Here is a 25,142-nt window from a genome sequence, read left to right as displayed (position 1 = left end):
TTGTCTCCTTGTACTTAAGCACATACGGAAGAATTGCACTTAGGGAAAAGTTTGGACATATTGACTGTGTGCTTCATTCACAGAGGATAAAAATAAGTACTTGGCATCTGGTTTATTAGAAAAACCTGTCAATTTATAGAATTGTAAGGCAGAAATCCCATGGCAGTGAAGAACATGTGCTATTTTACTTTTAAGATTTACAGAAGCAAGGGAAAAATTTCTGACTCCTTCACTGTCCATTCTTTCGAAGCAAAATGTTGTAGAGGAAAGGTATGTGACTTAGGTGGTAAAGCATATTTAATTATGCCATTTGTATAAATTTAACATCTAGCAAATTGTTTTTAATTGCATATTACTTCCTTCTTTTAATTCCAACAATTTCATGGGAAAACTTAGTATTGCAAATTTTTTGGACAGCAGTATTTCCTCTTAGTGGGATAGACACACAAAATCCACTAGAAAACCATGTGTTTTGTGGTCCTCTGAGATTTGCCTGGAGAAGGAAATGGCTTGACCTATTTGGTTGCTATGAAGTAAAAACATTCTTGTTCTCTTTTTTTTTTGTGAACATCTGTGTCACATTTATTTCATTACTTTCTGAGGTTTTTTAAACCCATTACTTAGTAATACAAAGTTTTTTTTAAGAAGAATAAAGTGATGCATAGCTGCCTCCACAGTTACATTGAACTTCTGATACCTGCTTATACATGGGTATGATAAAAGTGGGTAGATTTCATAATAGACATGGCATGTTAAAAGTCAAATACGAACATTATCTACGATTTCCTAGGAAGCAAGTGTTCGATATATTCAGTCTTATGGAGTTAACAGGAAATGTTGTGTTCTAGAACCTTGTGAAATCTAAATCAGAATCTCATCTAGGGTATGGAGTACTGAAGGTCTTTGATCTAATTTTTCAACGTATTGGGCTTCTTGGTGTGGTTTTACTAATTAGCCTTATTTTCAAATGTTCTGTTTAGAATAAAAAGAAATAGTTACCTTATGCCATTATATGCAAGGTGATACTGTTATTTAACAACCCAATGGAAATTGTACCAGCAAGGATAGATTTTGCTGGAAGACTAACTTCTGAATTCCAATAATTCTTCTGAATTACATAAGAAAATTCTTCAAAAGAATAAAAGATCAGTTCGTCTGAGAAAGTGAAATCTTAATTCAGCTCTGCCTTTTGCCATCACATCCAAAGGCTCACTTAGACTTTAAGGAACTGCCACTGTTCTTTGCAGATGGGGGTCCTTAATACAAAAGGAGAAAGTCGTTGATTTTTCTTAACAAAAAAAAAAAATGTGTGAGAATAATTAACTGCAGATCTGCCACTCAGGGCATGGAGAGGGTTGAAGAATAACTGTGGGAATTAATTTTAGTGCCTTTTCTACCCAGCTACAGGTTCTCACGCAGCTTGTAGTAATACCTACTCCTCAGTCAAATTATATTGAAATTGGGTACTACCCTAGGCGTACTTTAGAAAGAGGAGTTGATGGGTAGGAAAAGAAATATGTCCAGTCTCTGTTGTACTCACTCTCATTCTCACACACATGCATGCACAAAAAAAGGCTGAAAAAATTGGCATCTGCAAGGGAACTGTCTCTTACTGTTTTATCTGAGAGGAACTGTGAGATGTAATCATTTAATGAGTCACCTCTGCGTTTTTATACAACCGCCTTGCTAATAACTTCTCACATGGAGATGTGTGGTGTGGGGTTTATTTATTTATATTTTTTACTATCTGATTCATATTGCAAAATACCAGGTTGTTTTCTTGTTTAATTTCAAGTATTCAGGAGTCTTTATTTGCTGTTACAGTACATGAAAGCAAAAATGTAGATAATGTTTGTTAAGATCCTTGTTTGATTCATAAACAGTGTTGTTTGTAGGGTTAAATTTGGACATAAACAGATCCTTTTGCCTTAATACAATAGATGGGTAGTTGTCAAAAGGGACATTCGTAATTGCATTGGATATTATAAGATAAAGAATTATGGTTACTTAAAGCAGTATTTTTTAACATTTAGTAGTCAGATTCCCAAATAGGGGTTTTTTTCTTGCTCATGTAAGTTTGGATTAATGAACTTCCTGCCTAGTCATTCTAATACACAAAGGAGGAATTTTCCCACCAGGCTGTGTACTCTGAGTACAACTTTGACCACTTGCAAATGCAATTTTTGAATTTGTAAAGCTGCTGCGTGTTTTTATTTCAGTATCTCATAACTGGCCAGCTAGGGGATGTGGAGCAAAGTTTTCCCGGAAAGTTGAGATTAAAGTGTTTGCAAGAAAAGATGGTGGCGCTGTTATGGAGAAACTCTGTTGGGAAGAACCTTTCAAGTTAAATGCGTTCTTTGACAATGAAACTCCTAATGTGTACAAGCTAGGGGCTTGGTCGTTCATAGGACTGCTCTGAGTCATTCTTGAGAAGACCAAATGGGCCTAACCCCTTTCTTGTACTTATAAAGTGCTCAGCTGTTTCTGATTGCCCACACAAGAGCTACTGTGTCCAAACTGTGCAGGCTGACGAGCCATTATGATAGATATATGGACTTTATTTTGTGGGGTAGGTAAATGTGCATCTATATATTGTTTTGTCGTTCTCCCTTTACTATTTTCTTGTTTTTGGTTCTAATTTTTAAAATGTCTTTTTTTTTTCTTTTAACTGAAAGGATTCTGCTTGGGACCCACCCAAAACAAACATTTAATATTTCAGGAGCATATCTTCAAGAGCCTTTATCAGGTTGAAGTAATCTTTGGTTTAGTCTTGCATTTTAAAACTTGCATTTAAAATTGTTAGGTTAGCTATAAGGAAGATAGATATTAGATATAAAGAAGTTCTTTACTGTAAGGGTAGTGAGTCACTGGAACAAGTTGCAGAAACAAGTGGTAAATTCTCCATTCCTGGTAGTGTTCAATGGCAGGTTGGACAGAGCCTTGGGTGACATGGTCCATTGTGAGGCATCCCAGCCCATGGCAGGGAGTTTGGAACTAGATGATCTTAAGGTCCTTTCTAACCCTAACTATTCTATGATTCTGTGGTAATTATATGTTAATTGGGGAAAACTCATTCTGCATGTGGTATCATAAATGCCTAAATGTGTTATGGAAGTATATGTCCATAGTCTGGAAAGTAGCTTTTCAACATAGCTTTATTTTTATCTAACTTGCTCTTCCACAAGTCAGTTTTGACCTAGTGTACCACTCATTTATTAAAATTGTCATATCACGTACTTGCAACATTTTTAGGCAGCATCCAACATTTATCTAGGGGCAAGGAGAGTATCTGTGCTTGTTTTCCCACCATCTCTTATCATTCATGCTGCTATGCCTGAACTGCAGTTTGTATAGATGCTATTTCCTAAGTGGAAGTTGAACTGGTAGCCAAGGTTAGAGGCAAAGTATAGAGAAATAGCTGTTGTGTCAATGAAAATGTTTGTAGTCACAGAACAGAGATACTAAAAGGTTTCAGGTATGTGTCTAGCTTGTTCCTTGTGTAGGTGTTGCTGATTAATTCTGTAATCTGGGAATCTCAGGGTTTTGAGCCTGTCTCCTATGTATTACATGAGGTCAGCATTTCTAGGCAGCTTGTGACGTTTCAGTTTGCTATAGATGTTTTAGCAAGGACAGATACATGGTGCATATGGAGTTGATTATATTTTGGCTATAGGAAGTGGATTTTTGTGCATTAAATATAGTAACTTTCTTGTTTTAAATATCTGGGAGGAAGCTTCCCAACCCCCAGTGATTATTTTCTGTTGTTGTTTTAAATCAAATACTTGTAACTCTCTTCATTCTCATTTTGTGCGATGTCAGTCGGAAAAACTGCAATGTTTAGTCTTGGTCTTGTACCAATAAATGACACAATATCACATGAATGTTTTAGAAGAGTAGGTGATATTCTAAAAGAGCAAACATTAAAAGAAGACTAATTTAAGTCCTTCCGATGTGACTTCTAATATTCAGGGTAAAGACAGTGTAAGTTGTTACTGTTCTCTTGCTGAAAACTTCCCTTTGTATCTTCTACCTGTGTTGTAGGCCTGAAAAAGTAATATGTTATGAAGGGGAAAGGTTGGACGAAATTGGTAATCCAAATTAAGTACAAATAATACTCTAAAGTTTATGGAGCCTGTGGGTGGGTGGACTTGGCAGATACAACCACTGTGGTATGTTAGACTTGAAAGACCATATGGAGCTGATTATTTTCTGGCATTTTGTAGTAAAGGTTTTTGAAGAAGGTTGTTTTTTTTTTTTAATTTTTAGGCTTTTTTAGAAAAGGGGTAAAAAATAGTAAGACTAACTGCAGTTTGCATCAAGTAGTAAAATAGCTTGTTGTAGTAGCATATGGAAAACCAATTTATTCAAAGGTAAGCTGCTAAAAGAAGTTATCCTACTATTTTCCTATTGGCTCTCCTGTTTTCTGAAGGCAGCCAAAGATCCTGTGCAGCTGGGAGTAATACAGGATCCAGCTGTAGCTTTTTTTATTGTTGTTCAGATGTCCGGTGATGGTCGAATCCGAGTTATTGTGTGGAAATTCAGTAAAGGAAAAGGGTAGGGTGGGAAAAAAGTGACTCTCTATAAAAATATTCCAGTAAAAGCAACAGGAACTAGGAGTATCCATTTCAGAACTCTGCCATAAATCCCATCCTGAAATACTTAAAACGCCTTCAGATTTTGCTGTAGACTTTAAGTCATCTCGGAGTTCTTGTTTTATTTTTTAAACACAAATGAAGTTAGCTGATTGGAGTGGGAAGGTGGCTGTTCTTTTAGGTTACTTATGGAAGAAGATACCAGTTTCCCATTTGCAGGATGAGGTTTTAGTTAAAATTCCTCTTTTTAAGTAACGTGGCACTATGTAATGGCAGAGTGTGAGTATATCAAACTAGTTTGATTTATGCTGTGTTTTTCTCCTCTTTGTTTTGCAAAGTCTGAGTATGTAAGGAGGGGAAAAGCCTAATATTTTCCTGGAGAGTCTGGTTTACCTTTCATGTATTTGGTGCTCCCAACTCTGTAGACAATGCCTTGGTTTGAGGCTAAATGAAATAAGTGACCAATATAGCAGGTATGTGGAACAGTGAGAATACTTCATGATGATCAAAATAATGCATCCTTTTTCCTTTATAAACAGTTGGTTTTTTCCTCATTGTTAAAAAGATCATATTTCTGAAGTTTGTGTATAACTGTAGCCAGTCATCCTGTTTCCTAGCTATTTGTGACTAGAGATGCCGGTGTAGAAATGCACTGTCCTTTAGGTTTCTGCTTCCTTTCCAAATTTTCCTTCTGAACTTAACCTGCTGATGGAGTCCAAGTGGCTACCTGTATTTCTTGTATTATTACTGTGAGTCTATAATTTTGGATGTTATTGCTCAATCAGTTTGTAATTATGCTAGTCTAATTTAATAAACTTAACAATAGGATACAAATTGTGAGTCCTAATTGACTGGAAGAGCTAGCTTGAAATATAAGGAGTTATTTCCATTACTCGTGAATTCTACTACAGTCTAACTACTGTCTCGAGCATAATCCTGCATAGTATTAGTTCAGGTGATCCTGCTCTCTACTCTGCTCTCGTGAGACCTCACTTGGAGTGTTGTGTGCAGTTCTGGTGTCCTCAATATAAAAAGGACATGGAACTGTTGGAACAAGTCCAGAGGAGGGCCACGAGGATGATCAGGGGACTGGAGCACCTCTCATATGAAGACAGGCTGAGAAAGTTGGGGCTGTTCAGCCTGGAGAAGAGAAGGCTGCGTGGAGACCTCATAGCAGCCTTCCAGTATCTGAAGGGGGCCTATAGAGATGCTGGTGAGGGACTCCTCATTAAGGACTGTAGTGATAGGACAAGGGGTAACGGGTTTAAACAGCAGAGGTTTAGACTGGATATAAGGAAGAAATTCTTTACTGTTAGGGTGGTGAGGCACTGGAATGGGTTGCCCAGGGAGGTTGTGAATGCTCCGTCCCTGGCAGTGTTCAAGGCCAGGTTAGATGAAGCCTTGGGTGATATGGTTTAGTGTGAGGTGTCCCTGTCCATGGCAGGGGGGTTGGAACTTGATGATTTTAAGGTCCTTTAAAACCCTAAGTATTCTATGATTCTGTGATTCTATTAGTGCATTCCTTTCCATGTGCCTTAATTGGTTGTCAATAGCAATTCTTTTATTGGGAGGGAGTAAAAAAGGAGCAGGATCTGTGGTTGGTCTGTTGAGTGCTGGACAGTCTGGCATTTTGCCCCACAGTGCTAGAAGATAACAGCAACAACAGTTTATTTTCCTTCCTGAGCTAGTAGGAACTGCTCTGTGCCTTCAAAGCGGAAGTAAAATGTGGACAAAACACTGCTTTGAAGGCGAAACATTTCCAACAAAAAACTATTGCAATACAAAAATATCTATGATGTCCACATAGCAGTGTAAAATCATTTTTGGAGTTCTTCAAGGTGGTCACTGATACCAAGTGTAAGAATGAGGTTTTTGTTTCGGTGGCAGGACTGCTGCAGTCTATGGATGAGTGACAATAACAGTTGATACTGTTTGCATGGTGACTGTAATAATTCACACTGTTCAGTGTGTTTTGTAAATCTGCAGCTTTTTTTTTTAATTGTCATGTATTCCTTTTTCTGTTTAAGCAAACGATGACTCTTACTTTGTTCTGTTACTGCATCGGGTGATGTATGTGGTGGCTATATTTGAGCTTTGGTCAGATTATTTTCCAAAGACTCTTGCAGTTTATCTTCTTTTTATTTGAAATTATTACGAGGCAAAAAATTTGCTTTCCCTCTTTTTTTTTAACATTGCAGTGATTAAATAAGAAATGCTACTTCATTTTATCCTTGATTTGCAAAAATGGTAATCAAAATTATTTTCTCCAAGTTTTTCAGGATCATAGTCTTTATTTGAATTGTGAAGAGCCTAAGGGAATCTCTTTTGGTTTAATTGTTTTCTTGAAGTGCTGGTCAACTTACAGTGCATTTTGCTAAACCAGTTGTATGTAGACTCTGCCAGTGTCAAAGACCATTGAAATACAGCAACTAGAATAAGAAACTTTGCTTACAGATTTGCTTTGAGATGTTTTGGCTATATTCATGATGTATTATAAATAAGGTCAGAAAATACTCGTGGCCTGGGCATAAAATCTGCCACCTGAATTGAAGAAAGTGGTATGATAATGTCTTTCATCTTTGAGAGACACAACACTGCATTTCAACTGTTACTGCATTGTATTTTTCTCTGTAGCTCATGTGGACTTAGATGTTTTTCTAATGTGATGGGAGAACATCAAAAGGTTGTTCTCATATTTGAGGAATAACAGTATGACAATTCTAGCAAAGTTTTGGCTTTTCAGTACTTCATTTTACATTTTGAAGAAAGGGTTTCCTGCTGCATAAACACATGCTAGCCTGATAGCGTTTTCCTGTATTTGAATTGTGAACAGTCAAATGACTCAAAAGAATTTATGTTATAGTAGATACAGGGTTTTAACATAGAATATGGCATACAATAAATCTATTCAACTAATCGGTCTGCTTCCTTTCCCTCCCACCCCCTTGCAGCTGAAAGTTCATCAGTTTCTGCTACTATATCTAGCTTCCTCTTGAGACTTTCTGGAATAGAGTTAACAGTGGTGGCAGGCATTAATGAACAATGTTGTGATTATATTCTGCTGGTCTGTCTAACTTGTCGTTTTTCCATTGCTAATAATTCTCATGGAAACTACGTCAGTCTATTTAGTATGAGCATATTATGTGTGCCATGCAGAGCTGCATGTTGTAGTATTTAGTGAAAGTATGTACATCATCATTAAATCAGTAGAAAATATTTTTTAGATTTCATCAGTGACCAGTCTGGCCATTTTCCATTTAAAATGGAAAATTTATTATGAGATTTTCTGTTCTTAACTTCTTAGCTGGAATAATGCAGGATGGGTGGAGTTCCACTGATAGTTTGAAATAATTATACTTTGAGGTTCTTTGATGTATGATAAGATGTAATAAGGCCAGAAAGATGATGAGAGGACTGGAGCACCTCTCCTGCGAAGACAGGCTGAGAAAGCTGGACTTCAGTGTGGAGAAGAGAAGGCTCTGGGGAGACCTTACAGCAGCTTCCAGTGCTTGAAGGGGCTAAAAGAAAGCTGAAGAGGGACTTTTACAAGGGCAGGTAGTGCTAGGACAAAGGGGAATGGCTTTAAACTGACAAAGGGGAGATTTAGATTGGATATTAGGAAAAAAATATTCATTATGAGGGTGCTGAGGCCCTGGCACAGGTTGCCCAGAGAAGCTGTGGTTGCCCCTTCCCTGGCAGTGTTCAAGGCCAGGTTGTAAGGGGCTTGTAGCAACCACGTCTAAGTGGAAGGTGTCCCTGCCTGTGGCAGGGGGTTGGAACTGGATGAGTTTAAGGTCTCTCCCAACATAAACCATTCTTCGAGTCTTTTTATTTTTTTATTTAAAGTACAACTGTAGAAGAATTCAGGAAAAATAAAAATTAGTTGTTTTCATTTGTCTTCACATTTGTAATCTTTCATGATAAAATATTTGTCATACCTAATGACATCTAACAGCCTGATTTAAAACTTGTAGAGCAGTGATTTTTGTTGGCCTTTTTTCTTTAAAGGATCAAAATATAACCTTTCAGAACTTTCTGGACATGTAGAGATACTGGGTGAACACCTGCAGGTTCAGTTGGTATGGTACTTGGGTGTTCTGATTGAATTTCAAATACTTCAGCAAAGTTTTGAGGTCAAACTTATTCAGACATTGAAGAGATGGTAGGAGAAATGTAACTTCACTTCTGTAAGTGAAGAACCTTGGAGAAACAGGTTATGTAGAATCTTGAAGTGGGCTGTAGATTGGCCCATCTTAGATGTATGCTGTCAGGATTGTTGGTGACAAAAATCTATGCTTAATAATGTCATTACTTTTTTAGTACCAACTGTTTTTCCTAGTGGATGAGAAATACTTAAAACAATGAAGAGTTTATTTGTGAATGGTATTGTGCAGGCGTTACATACTCATTGCTGTGTTGTCCATGTTTGTGAAATATGGAAGAAACTCTAAACTGCATTAGCAAGCTTTCTCACTACTTATTGCATGAGCTGTGTTGTCAGAATTGCAGACACTGTTGCTACAGACTGCTTAACAGAAGTTACAACTTGGTATTTCTGCTTGCCCTAAAGCAAATTTGATTGCAAGTATGTTAGTATGAGTCAGAAATTTTCAGCCTTACGCAAAGTTTGTATAGTTAAAGCTCATGCCAGGTGGAGCAGTATTCTGAATAAGAGACTTACCTCTCTGGAAATGTGCTTAGAAGAGGCTACATTTAATCACATTGACTATGAAGCTAGTATCTGTGGGTAAAAGCCAATTACTTTCTGTAGGTTTTATGAATTTAGGAAGTGGTATCTTTTATGGTTACCTTCTGTGTCACGTTGTGGGATAGCAGAACTAAAGCATTTGGTCCCATTCAGTTGTTTTCCAGTCAACAAAAGTGTTTCCTATTTGAGCATGGCAGGATGAAGTGGAAATCTGAGAAAGAATGTTTATTAATAGGAGCAGCAGGAGCTGGTGGATTTATGCCAGTTAGTTGCTGAAAGTTTTTAAATCTCTGTTCATTTTCAGGGAAAATTGTGAATTTTATATACTTGTAATCAGAGACATCAAGAGTAATAAACTAAACTGCTATGGTCTTTGAAGTTGTAGGGGTTTGATTTTTTTTCTTGTTAAGTACTTAGCTTAAAATTATTAAATTACTTGAAAGTAAAATGTTCAGATTATTTTTCACTGATCTCTAGAAGGAATGCAGTGATTTTGCCAGTATCGGGCAGAAAACAACAGCTTAGAAAGGGCAGCAGACCTGGCTGAAACTGTTAGGGAAAATTTAAATAGGAAGAATGTATTTATTTGAGGTTTTGATCAGAATACCAGAAGATCTGCTTGGAGTATGAAAAAACCTTACTGTAACATGGAACTTATGTCTGTACTTATAAGGATTCTAGCATTTGCTGAATGTGCTCTATTTTGAAAGTATGGTGAAGCAGATTTGGTATGAACTGCTGATGGTCTTTTGCCAAGCAAAGAACGGGAGACCAGGGGTTTGATGTTACTATAAGTGGATCCATCCAGCAAACTTCTTGTCAGTGGACCAGATAAAAAGCTCTTTTATGTCTGGATTAGTGACCTGTCAACCTAATTGTTTCATGGTGTGATAGCAACCCGACAGTTCACAACAGTTAGTTGTACTCTTTTCTGAGTAATCTGAAAATGCTTTACCATCTTAAACTAAGTCTTATGATTCCTTCACTAACAGATCTGTGAATAAATTCCTGAGTTCTCTTAGTGCCATTGTAAGCCACAATGGGCCTGTTGATGTAACAGCAAGAAGCTGGAGCAATTCAGGCCCAAGATGGCCAAGAAGAAAATATTGTACTACCTGTAGTGCATTTCTCTCCATGTACTGCAGCTCAGTGTTTTCCATAGCAGGTATCAGGGAGGAGACTGTAGGATTGTTGAAAGCTTAACAGATCAGTCCTCACATTGTGCACAGTGTTGTACATCCTGGAATTTGTCTGGTTTTGGGGGTAAAGTAATTGCTGCTTGAGCAGTTATTTGATGGGTGAGCAGGGCTGTATGGCACTCTGTACCTGCCTTTTGGAGGCAGTTTTCCAAGTCCAGCAGTTGCTCCACCACTTTCAGTGTGCATTTCTTGGGAAAATGAATAAATAGAAAGCTGCTGCAATAAATACTGCTTCTGAAATATAACTCCGGGGCTGTGTCAGGCAGGGATGATGGAAAGGAAAAGATGAACTTTGCCTTGCTTTTTCTGAAAATTGGATTTGTGTGCTTTAGAAACTGCCAGCAATCCTGCATAAGTGGCTAATGCGCTCCACTAATGAGCAAAGTACAGCGAGCAGCTCCCTTATTGCCAAGAGTAGATGTTACTGGAAATTTGTAACAGAAAGACTGTCTGAACCCCAACTGTTATGCTGGGAACACAGTAGGTCTGATGAGCTGTGCCTGGATCTTGAGCAGGATTTGAGGGTACTGCTGGCAGGCAGTTGCAGGGGCTGAGCTCTGGGACCCCCCTGCAGCTGCTCAGCGACATTCCTGTCAATTTTCCATGCTGCTACTCGAAATGGATCTCACAGGAATGTCTGCTACTACTCTGGTGTGTTTGCTTTTCAAGTATTTTTTTCCAGGGTCTATCCTAGGAAAAAATGTAGGTGCCGGCCAGCCAACCATTTCCTCTTCCCAGAAACTGGGGTACTGTGGGAAATGGAGCCATTTTGTAAGGGCAAAGCTGAAACACATTGCTACAATTTGATTTTATTTTCGTCTCATAACATTTCAAAAGCTGAGGGGAACAGCATGTTCTTGTTTGCCTCTTCCTTTTCCAAGAGTTTAAATGATTTCTGCTTTCAGGAGTTGTCCCATTCTTGGTCCAGATGCTTGGATCCTGGAGCTGAAAGCAGTCCAGATTGACAGCAGGACATCTGTGGTTAGTCCAGTTGCTCATAAGGACTAGTGGGAGTTGTGTGCCAGCAGGAGATGCAGTATCACTCCTTTCCTTTTTATCCACACATGTCACTTGGGATTGTTGGGGAGAGTGAGTGTCCTGACCTACTTGACAAAGAAAAGGAGTCAATAGAGGGGGATTTGCTCTCCTGTCAGTAGTTTAAATGTTGCCTCGTACTCAGCAAAGTTGCTAGAAATCATCCCAAACCCTCTGAAGTGAACACAGAGCCAAATCCTGGTCAGTAGTAACAATAGTTCAAGCAGTTCAGCTTCTCTGTCCATACGTGTTTCCACTTTTTTGACCTGTTTTCCACCAGCAGTGTGCTGATAGCTCTCCCATGCTGGTCAGTACATACAGGACCACTTTTGTTCCCTTAGAGGAGAGCAACTTCAGTGGCGTTGGTGGACTGGAGGTAGTCTAGTGTTAACCATTTCCTATTTTACATGAAAAGGGAAAGTTGTATAACTCACAAAGGTGGATATTCTTTGCTAATTTTCTGATCTGGATTTCAACTAGATAATGGCTTGATATTATATAGTTTAATGTGAGTCTATTGAAGACTGGAAATTTGCTAAAGCTTGCTTACCTGAAGTTTGTAATTTTGCAGTTGGTTAAATCAGGTTTTAAAGTGTTTTTTAGTTGCTGTCAGCATTGCCTATATGCTTGGCTCCATCAGAAGTGAACTGTGCTGTTGTAGAAACCAGTCATGGATCCATCCAGTCCCTTTCCATCCCATTCTTTGTATAATTCTACGTAGTAACACACTGCACTTTTATTGAGGAGGAAAATAATACAAATTAAAAGGCACATGCTGCTTCTGTTCTATGGCTTAAAAGATCTTACTCTTGGAAAGCAGCTACACTTACTTTTTCAGAATTTTCTGCAAGCAAGCAAAATTCACTGCTCTTCTGCTGCCCTTTGCACTATAATGAATGAAGGGCTTCAGTTAAATATGTCGTATCTTCATATGTCACTTAGCCATGCTGTGCATACTTGGCATGGTGATCTTTTCCTTTCACCTTGTATGTAATGCCGGGGGATGGGGAACCCTGGTTTCTTTCCCAAGACTGCCACTTAGGAGTGGCTGTTCTGAACTGCAAGTGGATGCATTATATGCTGTCAACCTTTGGTCTCTACAGGCATTATAAATGCATCACTGTCCCTAAAACAGCAAGACAGTGCACGTCTGTGCATCTTTACTGATGCTTAGCACTGTGAAGTATTACATTCATCCCACATTACTTCGATGTTTCTGTTTTCCCTGTTGAAAGAGGACTATGATGATTAGATGATAGTATAAGTGATAGTGTATAGGCTGGAACACTGTAATCAGAATGGTGGTTCATCAGATTCTTGAACAGTGATTGGTAACTGATGCTAATGAAGGCACATGTTATCTTGGATAGTATTTCCTGCATCTGTGCTGATCTATTCATACCCCTCTCCAAAATGCGTACCGCTACAGTGTGCCCAACATTTCCCTTTATAATTTCCATGCTAGCTATCTTAATTTTTTCCTGCACTTCTTAAATATGCATGGACATGCATATTTTAACACTTTATATTATTAATGAAAGTATTCATGTATTTGGGTAGGAGACTTAGAATGCTAAATTAAACTCTGCTTTCTTTTAATATTCAGTAATTTGTATTTACATATTTTAGAAAGAAAAGTTGGCCTAGAAGCATCTTCTGATCTTGAAGCAAGAATAGAGTGACTTCAAAAGAAAAATGCTTCTAAAGGGAAATCAGCACATATCTATTTTTAATATCAGGTTGAACTACTTTTAGGATTTTGAGAATACAGCCTGTAAGGGTGGGGGCTTGGGGCTGAGCTAAGCTGGTTTTAGGGCTGGCTGACATCGAGGGAGTTGCTGTCCCCTGTACTCCCTGCTGCCAGGGGTTTCTGTTGCATTGGCTTGGGCGATTCTGTGGTACTTCAGTGGAACCATTTGCCCTGCTAAACAGAGAAAAAACAAACCCAGAAAAAAAGGGATCCAGGCAGGATTATATATTTAAGACCAGCAAGTGGCAAAGTGATGCAGGAACATATAGGAACCAGTACCAACTTGCTAGCTGTGAAATCTTGCTCAGAGCTGATTCCCGTGTGGTGTTTCTTCTTTCTCATCAAGTGGTGCTCCTTTATGTGCTTAAAGGTGGTTCTTTTACTTTGTTGTTGCAAAACACTTGGTTTCCTAATGGAAATACACCAGAATGATGAAATAAGATACATTATTGAATATAAGATGTAAATGAGGTAAATATAATGTGATAGTGGTCTTCAGTGCTGCCTGTTCATAAAAATAACAGAGCATGGACAGTAAAAAAGAAATACTCAAACACACGCTTCTTTCAAATGGCAAATACCTGTGTCAGTGGTGTAATTAGGAACTAAAAATCAAGGTGGGTGTCTCTCTAGCTCTTTCTATTGGCAAATCTATGTAGCGATGCAAAGATTTGAAAGTTATTGTAAGGTACATCTTTGTGCTTCAGTGCCATTAAGAAGGGCAACTAATAGCTAGCAGCAAGGGTTAGCATGCAAGAGCTATGAAAAGCCTTTGTACCCTCTTCCGCTTCACAGCTGTTGTTTCTCATGTTATGTACATACAGTTTGTAAAGGTACTTGTGCCTCAGTTGTTTGCTGCAAAATCCTGGTCTGTCAAGTTCAAGAAATGTGTTTACTGTGGTTTGTACTTTATAGACAGAAGCATATTTGCAGCAATGGCAAGCTTTGCCTGGCAAGGCAGCACTCTTCTGTATGTGACAGCTGAAACTAAATGGGTTTTGGTAAAATATGTATTGGGTTATTTCTGGGTTTTTTTTTCCCTTTTTAACTCGAGAGCAGTTGTTACCTGGACCCTGATTTTGTACAGTTTTGGAACTGCCTACTTTCTGCTGGACTAGGCATCTTGGCACTAATTAAATTATATATAGCTATTTCTGCTCATGACAGAAACAATCTTGACTTATTTGAAGTAATTCTTGTAGATGATAATAAATGCTGTTTGTTTTTTACAAGCAATTATTTCACACTTGGCAATGCAGTTACCCTGCTGTCTCTTTTTTTTGTATAGAGTAAAAATGTATTTCATATTTCCAAATTTTTTATGCTTTCGTTTATTCTTTCAAGAACACCTGGGTGTGAGTCACTGGTATCATTAAACCTACCTTGTAGTTTCCCCTAAGTTCCCGAAAACATATTTTAATGTAGCAATAGAATTAATACTGTTAGAGATCCTCCCCAGCGATATTATTAGAAGCCTAAAAGGACAATATCTTAACAATAACTTGCCTGTAAAGTATGTCCTTATCCTAGAGTGGAAAAATATTTGCAGGACTGTCTTGTGATGGTGTGATTTCCAGCAGCTAAACAATGACAGCGATGGATGCGAGTTTGAGGTTCTCTTCTGGGTTTGGCCACTAATGTGTTTTCTGCCCACAGTGTCCCTTGTGACTCAAAACCCTCAGAATAACTCTGTGAGCCATGGATTCAGCCCTAAATTCCTCGTGCCATTGACTGCTCTTTTTCTGTATGTGAAAGGATGCTGTGTACAGGATTATTTCCCCTCTCAATGGAAGTGTGATTGCTCCAATGTTAGAACATGATCAACAGTGACTAAGCAGCACAGGAGAATGCAGAAAGGTAGTTAAAAGAAGGAAGCAATCATATGCAACTAGTTTTATTGACTGGATTTAATGCAGCTATAGTTTGCTTTTGCACTGTGAAATAAATCAGTTCAAGAGGATGTCCTCCTACAAAAACTTCTGTGGAATTTTTAATAGCCACAAGTGGTCACAGCTTTGTTTATACATCTCATCTGAAAGCTGGAAAATGTTCCTATAATTAAGTTGAAAAAAAAGGGAGCGTGTAGGGGGAAAGGAAGAGGGAATAGCCTGAGAATATCCTTTGAGAAAAATGTCATGAGACAATCAGATTTGTTCTGAGATGAATGTGTATTATTTTAAAGGCCAGAAAAAACATAGCTACCCATTCCGTGTATGGGTGAGGATAGGTTTGTTTAGTTTTCAGCCTTGCGATGTGTAAGTATCTTTACACTTGCAAGATATTTCAATTGCAGCAAAATTAAATTCAGTCTAATTGATCTTTGCTTGGAATGGTAATACTTAAGACCACCAATTTGGGGCTGACATGCAAGAAGGAAAATATTTATCTGTATGAAACCAGAAAGTTAATTGAGCAATAGGAGTTAGGGAGTTGTGTTGCATCATAAGTGGAGTTACAGAATTAGGATTTTATCTATCATTAGATATTGTAGATGATTGTGTTCTGCTGGCTGTGGGTTATTTTACTGTGTCCTCCTGGGAACTCTGAGGTCAGCTGAATTGATGAAGTGGCTTTTCTTTACACCCTGACTGGTGACTGTTGATCCAAAGGCTGGTAAGTAAGAAAAAAAAAAGGCAGGTGTTTTAGTCCATATAATACCATTCAAGAGGTGGAAATTATTTAATTTTCAGTGCTGAAAATGATTAATGTATATGGGGTAAGGACTTGGAAATGATTAGGTTTTTGTCCCTTACAATGTGTGTTCCTAATTTTTACTAACCTGTGTGACTTTCTTTGCAAGTTGGTCTGTTGCAGTTCTTTCTCAATCTGGAAAAGACTTTTTTTTTTTTTTTGGTGCCTTCTTGTTCAAAAATGCTTCTTGTATCTTTGTAAATGTCAGAGTTGTGGGCTGATGCTCTTGTTTGGATACTGTACTTGGGTTGTCAGCAGTGGAAAACTGTTTAATGTGTTTAATTGTGTAAAGTGACATCACAGCTGCAGGGCAATGCACTCATTTCTGTGGCAAGCTACAGTTGGGTTTTGATTGGGTTTTTTCTAACACATTTGGAGTAAACAAACCTGCATTGAAAGTATATTCCAATAAGTATTAGTTTACAGGAAATTCATTTATGTCAGTTATGGTAATTGGAGATAGGCCACGTTGGTATGTATTAATTTTTTTTTCCTTAGGGGTTTCTTTTCTGTTGGGAGGAGGAGGAGGAGTCGCAACACTGCTTGGCCAAGAATATAATTTGTATTTTCAATAACTTTGTTCCTCTTAAATATCATTAGGTATATTGACTTTCAATTCAGTAGCAGCTAAAACTCTGAAGTTTTAGGAAAAGGAAACACGCTTCCTGTAAACTAGACGGTTTTCACACAAGCGAGTTAGAACATTTTCTTTATTTAAAGATTAGAAGATAGCATGAAAGCATACTGCAACTGCAGTTTGTTCACTATACTGAAATGCTTTTGTTCTTTTTCAGTATTTAAGTGTTCATGTTAACTCCTCCCATCCTGTCTACTTCGTGTTTAGATTGGTGAAAGACAAAAAAACTTGAAATGACTCAGAGAGGATAGCTAGAAAATTTGTCTTACAGCACAAACACAGAATACATGCTCTATGGATTATGTGAACACAAGGTTAGAAAAAGCAGAAGTGTTCAAGCTGCTGAGGTCATAAAAGTGGCTTATGGAAGGTGCCCTACCAGGGCAGAGCATCACTTGTCATATATCTGCTGCATTTGCTTCAAACTGTAAAGATGTTTTACTGCACTGTTATTTATTGGCCATTTTCCATCTCCCATTTGCTTGCCATGAGTCTAATATCAGCTTTGACACAAAGCATCTCACCTGTGGTTTTCAGTTTTTTTTAGTCAATAAAATTAATATTTTTCTTTTCAAACTGTAGCTATTAAAAGTGTTTATTCCATTTTCTAAGAACACCTGGGTACCACAGCTGTACAGGTTTGCTTTCCAAAGAAAATTATTTTCAGGCTCTCACTCTGGTCCCTGTGTTGCAGGTTGTGTAAGGCACCTCATGCTCAAGTCAGAAGAACTGATTGCCATTTGAGGCTATCCCTGAGGAAACATTTTATCTGTTTAGAAGTGGAATGTAGGATTTTTTTTTATATTTTCTAGATGTTCATTAGGGATCAATAAAAAAGCAAAGAAAAATTGACATGAAAAAGAGTAGATCCTTACTTCTTAGTTGTAAGGAAAAGGTTTAATTAAAAGTGGGTGCCCTTTTGTGTTAGTGTAGGGTTGTTTTGGTTTTGTTTGATTTTAGCTGCAGTTGAGTATCTCCCTCCTTTCATTTCAGGTAAGGTAGGCACATCCTCCAATATTATTATTTCAAAAACCTTTATTGAAATAGAGACATATTATTAAATTTTGGTTTAAGACAGAGAATCAAAACAGGGACAATAGACAAAGTCATGTAGCCTCCTGGAGAAGATTACCTGCAGCCTCTGAAGTTGCTGTAATGCCACATATAGTCTCTTTAAGAACCATTTTTTTTCTGGTGAATTTATTTTTCCACTGATGATTTCTCACTAGCGTGGACAGCAGCACTGAAGAAGGGAGTAGTGAAGCAGACAACCAATAGAAGGATGAGAATAAGGCAGACATCTTCGGTGTCTTGCACACATGCCAGTTTACGGTGAGAACAGGATGGTTCACGTAGGAATCATCTTGTCAAGTCAGTTATCCCTTCTCTGTGGTGAGAGTGTGAGTGAAAGTAAAATACTGAGTATATCAATAGTTTCTGGAAGCTGAACAGTACTGTAACCCCCACTTAAGCTGCATCCTGGTTCTTTTATTCTTATCAGGGATACCAAAATCTTTTGGCTCTGGTATTAATACCATTATTTAAAGATGTTGCACTGTTATGCAGTTTTCTCTTTAATGCTGTCTTCTGAGTGCTCTCCAAGTGCAGAATTTTCTTTTCCAGCAGACTTTTCTTGTATTGCATCTGGCAGATAAATACTTGATGTTATTTCCTAATGCAAAAGGCAGTCTGACTCCATTTAGTTTATTTCCCTTCTTGTCTAACAGCATCATTAATTATACTGTGAGGGTTGTGTCTCTGCTGCGGCTGTGATCAGAGCAAAGGAAAAAAACACAACAGACAGTCTTTGGCTGCTGGAGGGAAAGGATTGAGGTGTTTGGTTTCTCTTCTTTGGTGGGTTGCCTGAGCATAGAAAACTGTATGAAATCAACATGAATTGTGACAGCAATTTCACTTGTTCTAGATATTCCAAACCTGTTGCGAGTGTCAAGGATTTGTGATAGCAGCTAATCCAGAGATTTGATACCTCAGCTTGAAGAAAAATCAAGTACCGCCTGTTAATTCTCTTTAAGAATTAAAGTTTATTTTCTGTTTGGGTTCTGATTAGTATTTCCAGCTGCCAGCAAAGGTGAAAGTCACCAAAACATCTGCTGTGGCAAAAAGTTGAAAAATTAAAAGATTTCACTAATACTAGTACTGCAAAATTTTAATCTAATTTCATCTACTGAAGCAAGACTGCGGAAATGCTTTAAATATACTTCAACATACTTCCCAGCTAAGAGAGGGATTGATTATACACAGTTTGCCTTTTTAATAATCAACATTGGATAACAGTCGTGATTTTTTTTTTTAATCAGTCCTTAGTTAACTAGTTGGAGTATCTGTGGTATGTGTATGTACATAGTGTTCATGTAGTCAGAGAATCTCCTCAGGTTTGGAGGTTTGACGTCTTAAAGTATATACATAGACAAAGATGTGATGTAGGCACGTGTATTTATAAGGTTTTATATGAAAAGAATCTTATCAGTATTTGCATCAAAGCACTTTTTAGGAATGGGTGGGTTGGGTGGATTTCTGATGAGATTAAGAGAAAAAGCAGGTAAACATATTGATACCTGGTATTCATTCAACAGAAGACTGTTATTTCCTAAACTGGACGTAATTTAATCATGTTTGTATCTGGAGTAGTTAAATGAGATAATTTGCTGTAATTACTTCATGTCTAACAAGGCCTGTTACCATTTGGATTTTATGTTATGATTTGAATCCTGAAAGGAAAGGAGCTTAACCACTGGATGTTGAAAACAACCATTGCATTTCATTATTAACATTCGAACAAAGACTGTTTTCAAATGTGGCTTTAAAAATCTCCGATCAGCCAAACCTTTGCTTGTGATCCTGTTGCTACAGTCTGTGACACGTCTATGACACAAACAGCTTTAGTCATCCCAAGTGGCAGTGTGTCTTGTGTGTTGCTGCTGGGACACAGCTGCTTAAATATCTTAATAATTATTTTTGTCATTCCATCTTACTGAGGGACAAAAGGAGAAGCTGTTCTATAATTAAGTAGCTATTTCCAACAAAAGTGGGTAGCATTAAAACTGCTGTTACAGGATCATCGCAAAGGAGGTGAATATTTGTGGTCAATATCTACTGCTATGCAAGTGAGCAGGAGTAATCTCTGTCCAAAGAAATTTCTTGTTAGGGAAAACCTAATGGCTCAAGAAAAGCAAAGGGTTTGTGTAAGTAACTTTTCACATTTGCTGGTTTTCAGGCAGAGCCTGCAGGGTAAAGGGCTGATGCTAGAGTGAGTGATGGCCATAGGGGTGTAGAGAAACGTATCAATAAATTTTTATCAACAGGGTAACATTTATTTTAGCACAGCCCAAGAGAGACCTAAAATGGACTTAAATACTTCAGACTCACTTAAATGATGTTAAACAAAAAGCACAAGTTTATGAAGTACTGTGTTAAATAATTGATTCTGACTGTGTGTTTATTTGTATATCCTACAGGTGGAAAGGATCTACTGTTAAGAATGTTACTAGTATTGTATTTACCTGCTTCTCTGCCCTTCAAAGCTAGCAAATGAAGGGGTACTGCTAAAATTATGATGTCTGAAGTCAGCACCAGGATACACCTCTTATATAGAGCTTTGGCTGTTCTTTGGCTTTTGTCCATGGAAGTTAATCCTGTCTTTTGAATCATAATCAATTTACATAAATTTTTGTTTGTTATAGAGATAATTGGAAGGAATCAGACTTGAATATAACAATTAAGGCATAGAGCCAAATCTTCCCACAGTTTCCTTTGTGCCACTTTAATGACAGATTCTGTCCATAGTCATTCATTCAGTTACCTTACTTATGATTCTAAAAAGTAGAATTCCAGTAAATTAGGGTTCTTGGTGTAGGGGGTTTTTTTTGGTTGGTTTGGGTGGGTTTTTTTGGTTGGTTGGTTTTTGCTGATTTTTTGTTTGTTTTTTTTGGGGGGGGGGTTGTTGTTTTGTTTTGCTTGGGGATTTTTGTTTGTTTGTGGTTTTCCCCCTCCATCCACCCTGAAAATGATCACAGCTTAAAAAAAAAACCAAACCCACATACCCTGATGTTTCATGTAAAATTACTTTTCTTAATCAGGTTTATTCAGTTTTCTGTGATGACATATATTTGGAATAGGGAAGGCTGGAAAGGACCTTAAGATCCTCTAGTTCCAACCCCCCTGCCATAGACAGGGACACTTCACAGTAAACTGTGTCACCCAAGGCTCTGTCCAGCCTGGCCTTGAACACTGCCAGGGATGGAGTATTCACAGTTTCCCTGGGCAGCTCATTCCAGTGCCTCACCACCCTAACAGTAAAGAATTTCTTCCTTATATCCAATCTAAACTTTCCCTGTTCAAGTTTTAACCTGTTACAAAGAGCAAAGAAGTTAAGTCTGAAGTGTACTGAGAGATGAATGCCTGTGTAGTACTGCAAGTTTGGCAAAAACTTTCCAGAACAGAGGCAGTTTGGAAATGAGGACTGTGCAGAAATTATTTGTTCTGTTTTCATGTGGGATCATCTCTCATATTTGGAAATGCTATAAGACTCTGCATTTTGCTTTATTCCAGTGCCTGATGACCTCTCCATAGAAGAAAGAGAAGAGCTTTTAAATATTCGTCGCAGGAAAAAAGAATTGATTGATGATATTGAGGTAATTGTTTTATCTGTAAAGATCCTTATAGGGCTGCTTGAGTAGATTAAGTTACAGTAAACTGCATACCTAGGTATGAATTCCAGATGATGGTTTGAAAAGCATATAAATGGCTTAAGGTAAATTCTGTTAATGTATAGGATTTATGCATCATTTGTGTGCTTTTGAAAAAGGTAACTTTTGTATTTAATGCAGTATGTGCATATGTATACAATTGATCTGTGTAGTCAAGAACTCGTTAAACAGCAGATTGCATACAGGCAAGTGAAAAATCTGCATAAAGAAATCTTACACTGAAACTGATTTGGTCTCGATGCTCTGCCATGAGCATACACTGGGAGTTCAGATCAATGTTTAACGGTCAGATCAGTTATGCTAAAATCTCTAAGCTAAATATCTAAGAAAGCCACAAAATTCATCACTTTTCTTCAGGTGACTCGCAATTATTAGAAAATAAAACCTAATTGATCATATTAATGTAAGACAGATGATTTCAAAGAGTGTCTTAATGTAGATTAACATATTGTTCTTCCTTCTTTTGGCAGAGATTAAAATTTGAAATTGCTGAGGTTATGACAGAAATTGATAATCTGACTAGTGTAGAAGAAAGGTAAGTAATGGTGACATGGACATGATTCAGTAAAACCTTGGAACAGGTCTTCCAGGAATAGCAAATGAAAGTAGCTTTGTCACACTAAGTAAACATTGGATCACCTTTATTCGGTCTGCTCTAAAGTCTCTAAAGCCTGACTTTATCCTGTTCAGGTGTGCCATTCATTTGGATAGAGAGTATGTTGGATAGAACATTAAATATTTCTGATTGATAATACAGTTCTATCAAGTTGCAATTACTCGAAGAAATTGAAAATACAAACATAATTTTCTGCTTTATAAAAAGTTAATGTCTCCATTTTGTAATAGAAAATACAAAGTAGCCAAAATACAGTTCAAATAAGCTCACCTAGAAGTTGTTTTTTCGTAAAAAAGCAACTGATAACTGCTTATTGTTTCTTCTTTTCCTCCATATGTAGCAAAACTACTCAAAGAAATAAGCAAATAGCCATGGGAAGGAAGAAATTCAACATGGACCCTAAGAAGGTAGAGAATGTTTGGTTTGGGCTTGGTTTTGTTTGTTTTGTTGTGGTTTTGTGGAGGTTTTTTGTTTTGTTTTATGGGGGTTTTTTTTGGTGGTTTTGGTTTTGGGGTTTGGTTGTTTTGTTTTTTTTTTTTTTTACTTTTCAGGAATCAAGTTCCTGCAAGAAAACTATTAATGTAAGTTCATAGGCCTTATTTGTATATCCTGTAACACACTGAGCAGAGGGTTAAATTAGAAGCAGTCATCTAGTCATTTGCTAGTTGTGTACTTTTTTTCACTTAAGCAAACCTTTTTTGATAATGGAGACTGCTTATCATCAATCAAATATGCCAGTATTGATTGAGCTGGCTTGCAGAAAGATTACTTGCACCTGATAGAGGTATTCTATGTTGATATGTCAAATATCATTCTAAAGGTATTTTGATGTTTGGCTATTAATGAGGCCACACATTTTTTTTTATTTTTTTATGCCCTTTTTTTTTTTTCTTCCAAAATACCTTTCCCAGACTTTTTAATCTGTTCTCATCCAGGCTTTTATATTTATATACCTAAATTCTGTTTGTGGAAAAGGCATGTATGAATATCTGTTTCTATAAATATATAGGTGTACCTGTATAACTTGTACAAACACCTGCAGGTAGAAATTTGGTTACCAGTTTGAAGAAGTCTGCTGTGCATGTAGCCAAGAAATAGTTCATTTCTCTGGAGTACCTCTACTTTTCATAAATAGTTGTTAATTTTCAGGAAAATTCAGGGACATTCTCTTACAGACCTCTCCTGACAGATTTAAAAGAGGTGCTTTGACATACTTGACCTTTAGCCTTGTCTTTACTTTTCATTTTACATTTTCCTTGCTTTGTTTTACTGTTTTGTTTTGTTTGTGGTTAAGATTCCATTTTGAATTTGTGAAGAGTCTTCTTTGAGGTCTTCTTGGAAATTGTTTAGCATTTGTTTTTCTGTGTGTGTTCTTGACATGCTTTCTTCCAAATTGTATTGAATTCAGTTACATTTCAGTGGGTTTTCTGTAATGTTCTGTACAGGGATGGCTACTATTCTTCAGCCTGTTTTCAATTTACCAGAAACACTCAAGTACTTTGAGATATGAAAGTTTTTCAAGCTACTGACCATGTCTTGTGTTTTTATTTTCCATTTGGTGACTGTCTAACTTCTATTCTATTGAGAGCAGAATACCCCCAAATATCCTGGTAGTTTGCTGTTGTTCTCCAGCTCTTTCATGTCCTAGAAGTTTGTGGCAAAGTCACAGAGTGATGTCAGATGCTTTCATTCCGGTGTTAACTATTTTTGTCACTGTGCTTGCTGGGTGAAATTTTTTCTATAAATAGATGCTGTGGCCACATTACCACTGTAGCATAATCTAAATGGGGTAGACTTACAGTAGTAAGTCTACTACTCACTTCATAATGTCTGTGAATCAGTGGTGGCCTGCAGTAGCTGGCTGCTCTAAATCTAGATCATCTTGTTTGCAGCTGCTCCTTTAAATTACCGGCAGCCAAAATGCATGTCCTTGTAGTATTGAGAGCATTAACTTGGGGTCATTGTGAAAAGGGTGGTTTTCATTCATAGAGGAAGGGAAGATGATCTCCAGAGTTAGGAATGTGAAAGAACTGGGGTAATAATACTTGCACTGAATCCTCCAAGTTCTCTTCTTTAAAACCAAGCAACAGAGGTCTAATGTTTTCTATTAGCAGGAGCATAGTGAGGTATTTTTCTTTTACCACTTTTATTTGAAGACCTTTACATGTTCTGTTGTGTACATAGAGAAGTTCTCCTTCTTCCCCACACTCAGAAATCCTCATTCAACATTGCTGTGTGTAATACAGTTATGTGATATAATATCACATACCTTGCTGTTTGGATTTGGTTAGCCAAGTGCAGGAAGGGTGGTAATGGTAAAGTTTGTAAAACATTTCAAGAATCCCTGCACAGAGGACATGAAGCTGTGCTTGAAATTCGCAGCACTGGAAATCAGTGCTTCCTGCATTGGGCCCAGAAACTGGAATCCCTATGACAAAAGTAGGGTTTAAATAACTGCAGAATTTGTAATTAAGTTACTGTAATACCTATAAAATTCAAAGCAGGTTTCATTGAAATAAGACTTTTAAGAAGCAATGTAATGTAATATTTGTGGTGAATTTTGAATATTTCTGTAGCCATGAATTTTGTGTGGGGAGATTGAACTAGTGCAGCTGTCTTCAGTCTCCTGTCAGTCTACAGAAAGAAAATTTGCATCGAGACAAAAGCGTAGGAGTTGATGAGGGTTTGGCTGGCCTATTTTACCGTTTATTCCAGACGCTGGAGTTGCTGTCCCAGACAGATTCCTTTTCCTGTCTCTTCGACTTCTGGTTCTTTAACACCTTAAGAATTAAAAAAAAAAGCCAGAAAATGGAAGATTACGTAGATTTTTTTTTCTTTTTTTTTTTTTCATTTTTTTATTTGGCGGTAATATGCTAAAGTGCTTCTGTGCACAGAATTTTATTTTCCATGCTTCTAGTCATATCCATTCCAGTAACTTGTACAATATTTTTAAAACAACTTTAGTCAGTCTAAGCATTAATAATATGATCTAGGCGTTGAAAGTGGGAATCCGCAACTGCTGTTTCTGGTATTTCTTAAGGAAGTTTCTCTGTTGGTGACAGAGCTGAGAGCTTAATGAATAACTTGGTATGGGAAAAAGCATAATGTTTCATAGTCAGATGATTTTTCTGTACAAATATTTAGTTATCTAATAAGCTTAGAAGGGGTCATTTCTGAGGGAAGCTCA

At 37.4% G+C, this 25,142-nt stretch overlaps 1 protein-coding gene across 1 annotated transcript in view; it reads left to right on the top strand.

The window, feature by feature from the left end:
• CYTH3 (cytohesin 3) overlaps positions 1–25,142 on the top strand; it is a 50,872-nt gene that overhangs the window by 7,280 nt on the left and 18,450 nt on the right. The window contains exons 2-4 of the mRNA XM_005143358.4: positions 21,182–21,264; positions 21,810–21,874; positions 22,296–22,362. Of these exons, the coding sequence (XP_005143415.1) occupies positions 21,182–21,264; positions 21,810–21,874; positions 22,296–22,362 (215 nt within the window). The remainder of the gene's footprint in view (positions 1–21,181; positions 21,265–21,809; positions 21,875–22,295; positions 22,363–25,142) is intronic.

This window comes from Melopsittacus undulatus, chromosome 8 (assembly GCF_012275295.1).
Source record: "Melopsittacus undulatus isolate bMelUnd1 chromosome 8, bMelUnd1.mat.Z, whole genome shotgun sequence".
Lineage (NCBI taxonomy): Eukaryota > Metazoa > Chordata > Aves > Psittaciformes > Psittaculidae > Melopsittacus > Melopsittacus undulatus.
This window is presented reverse-complemented; position numbering and strand designations above follow the sequence as displayed.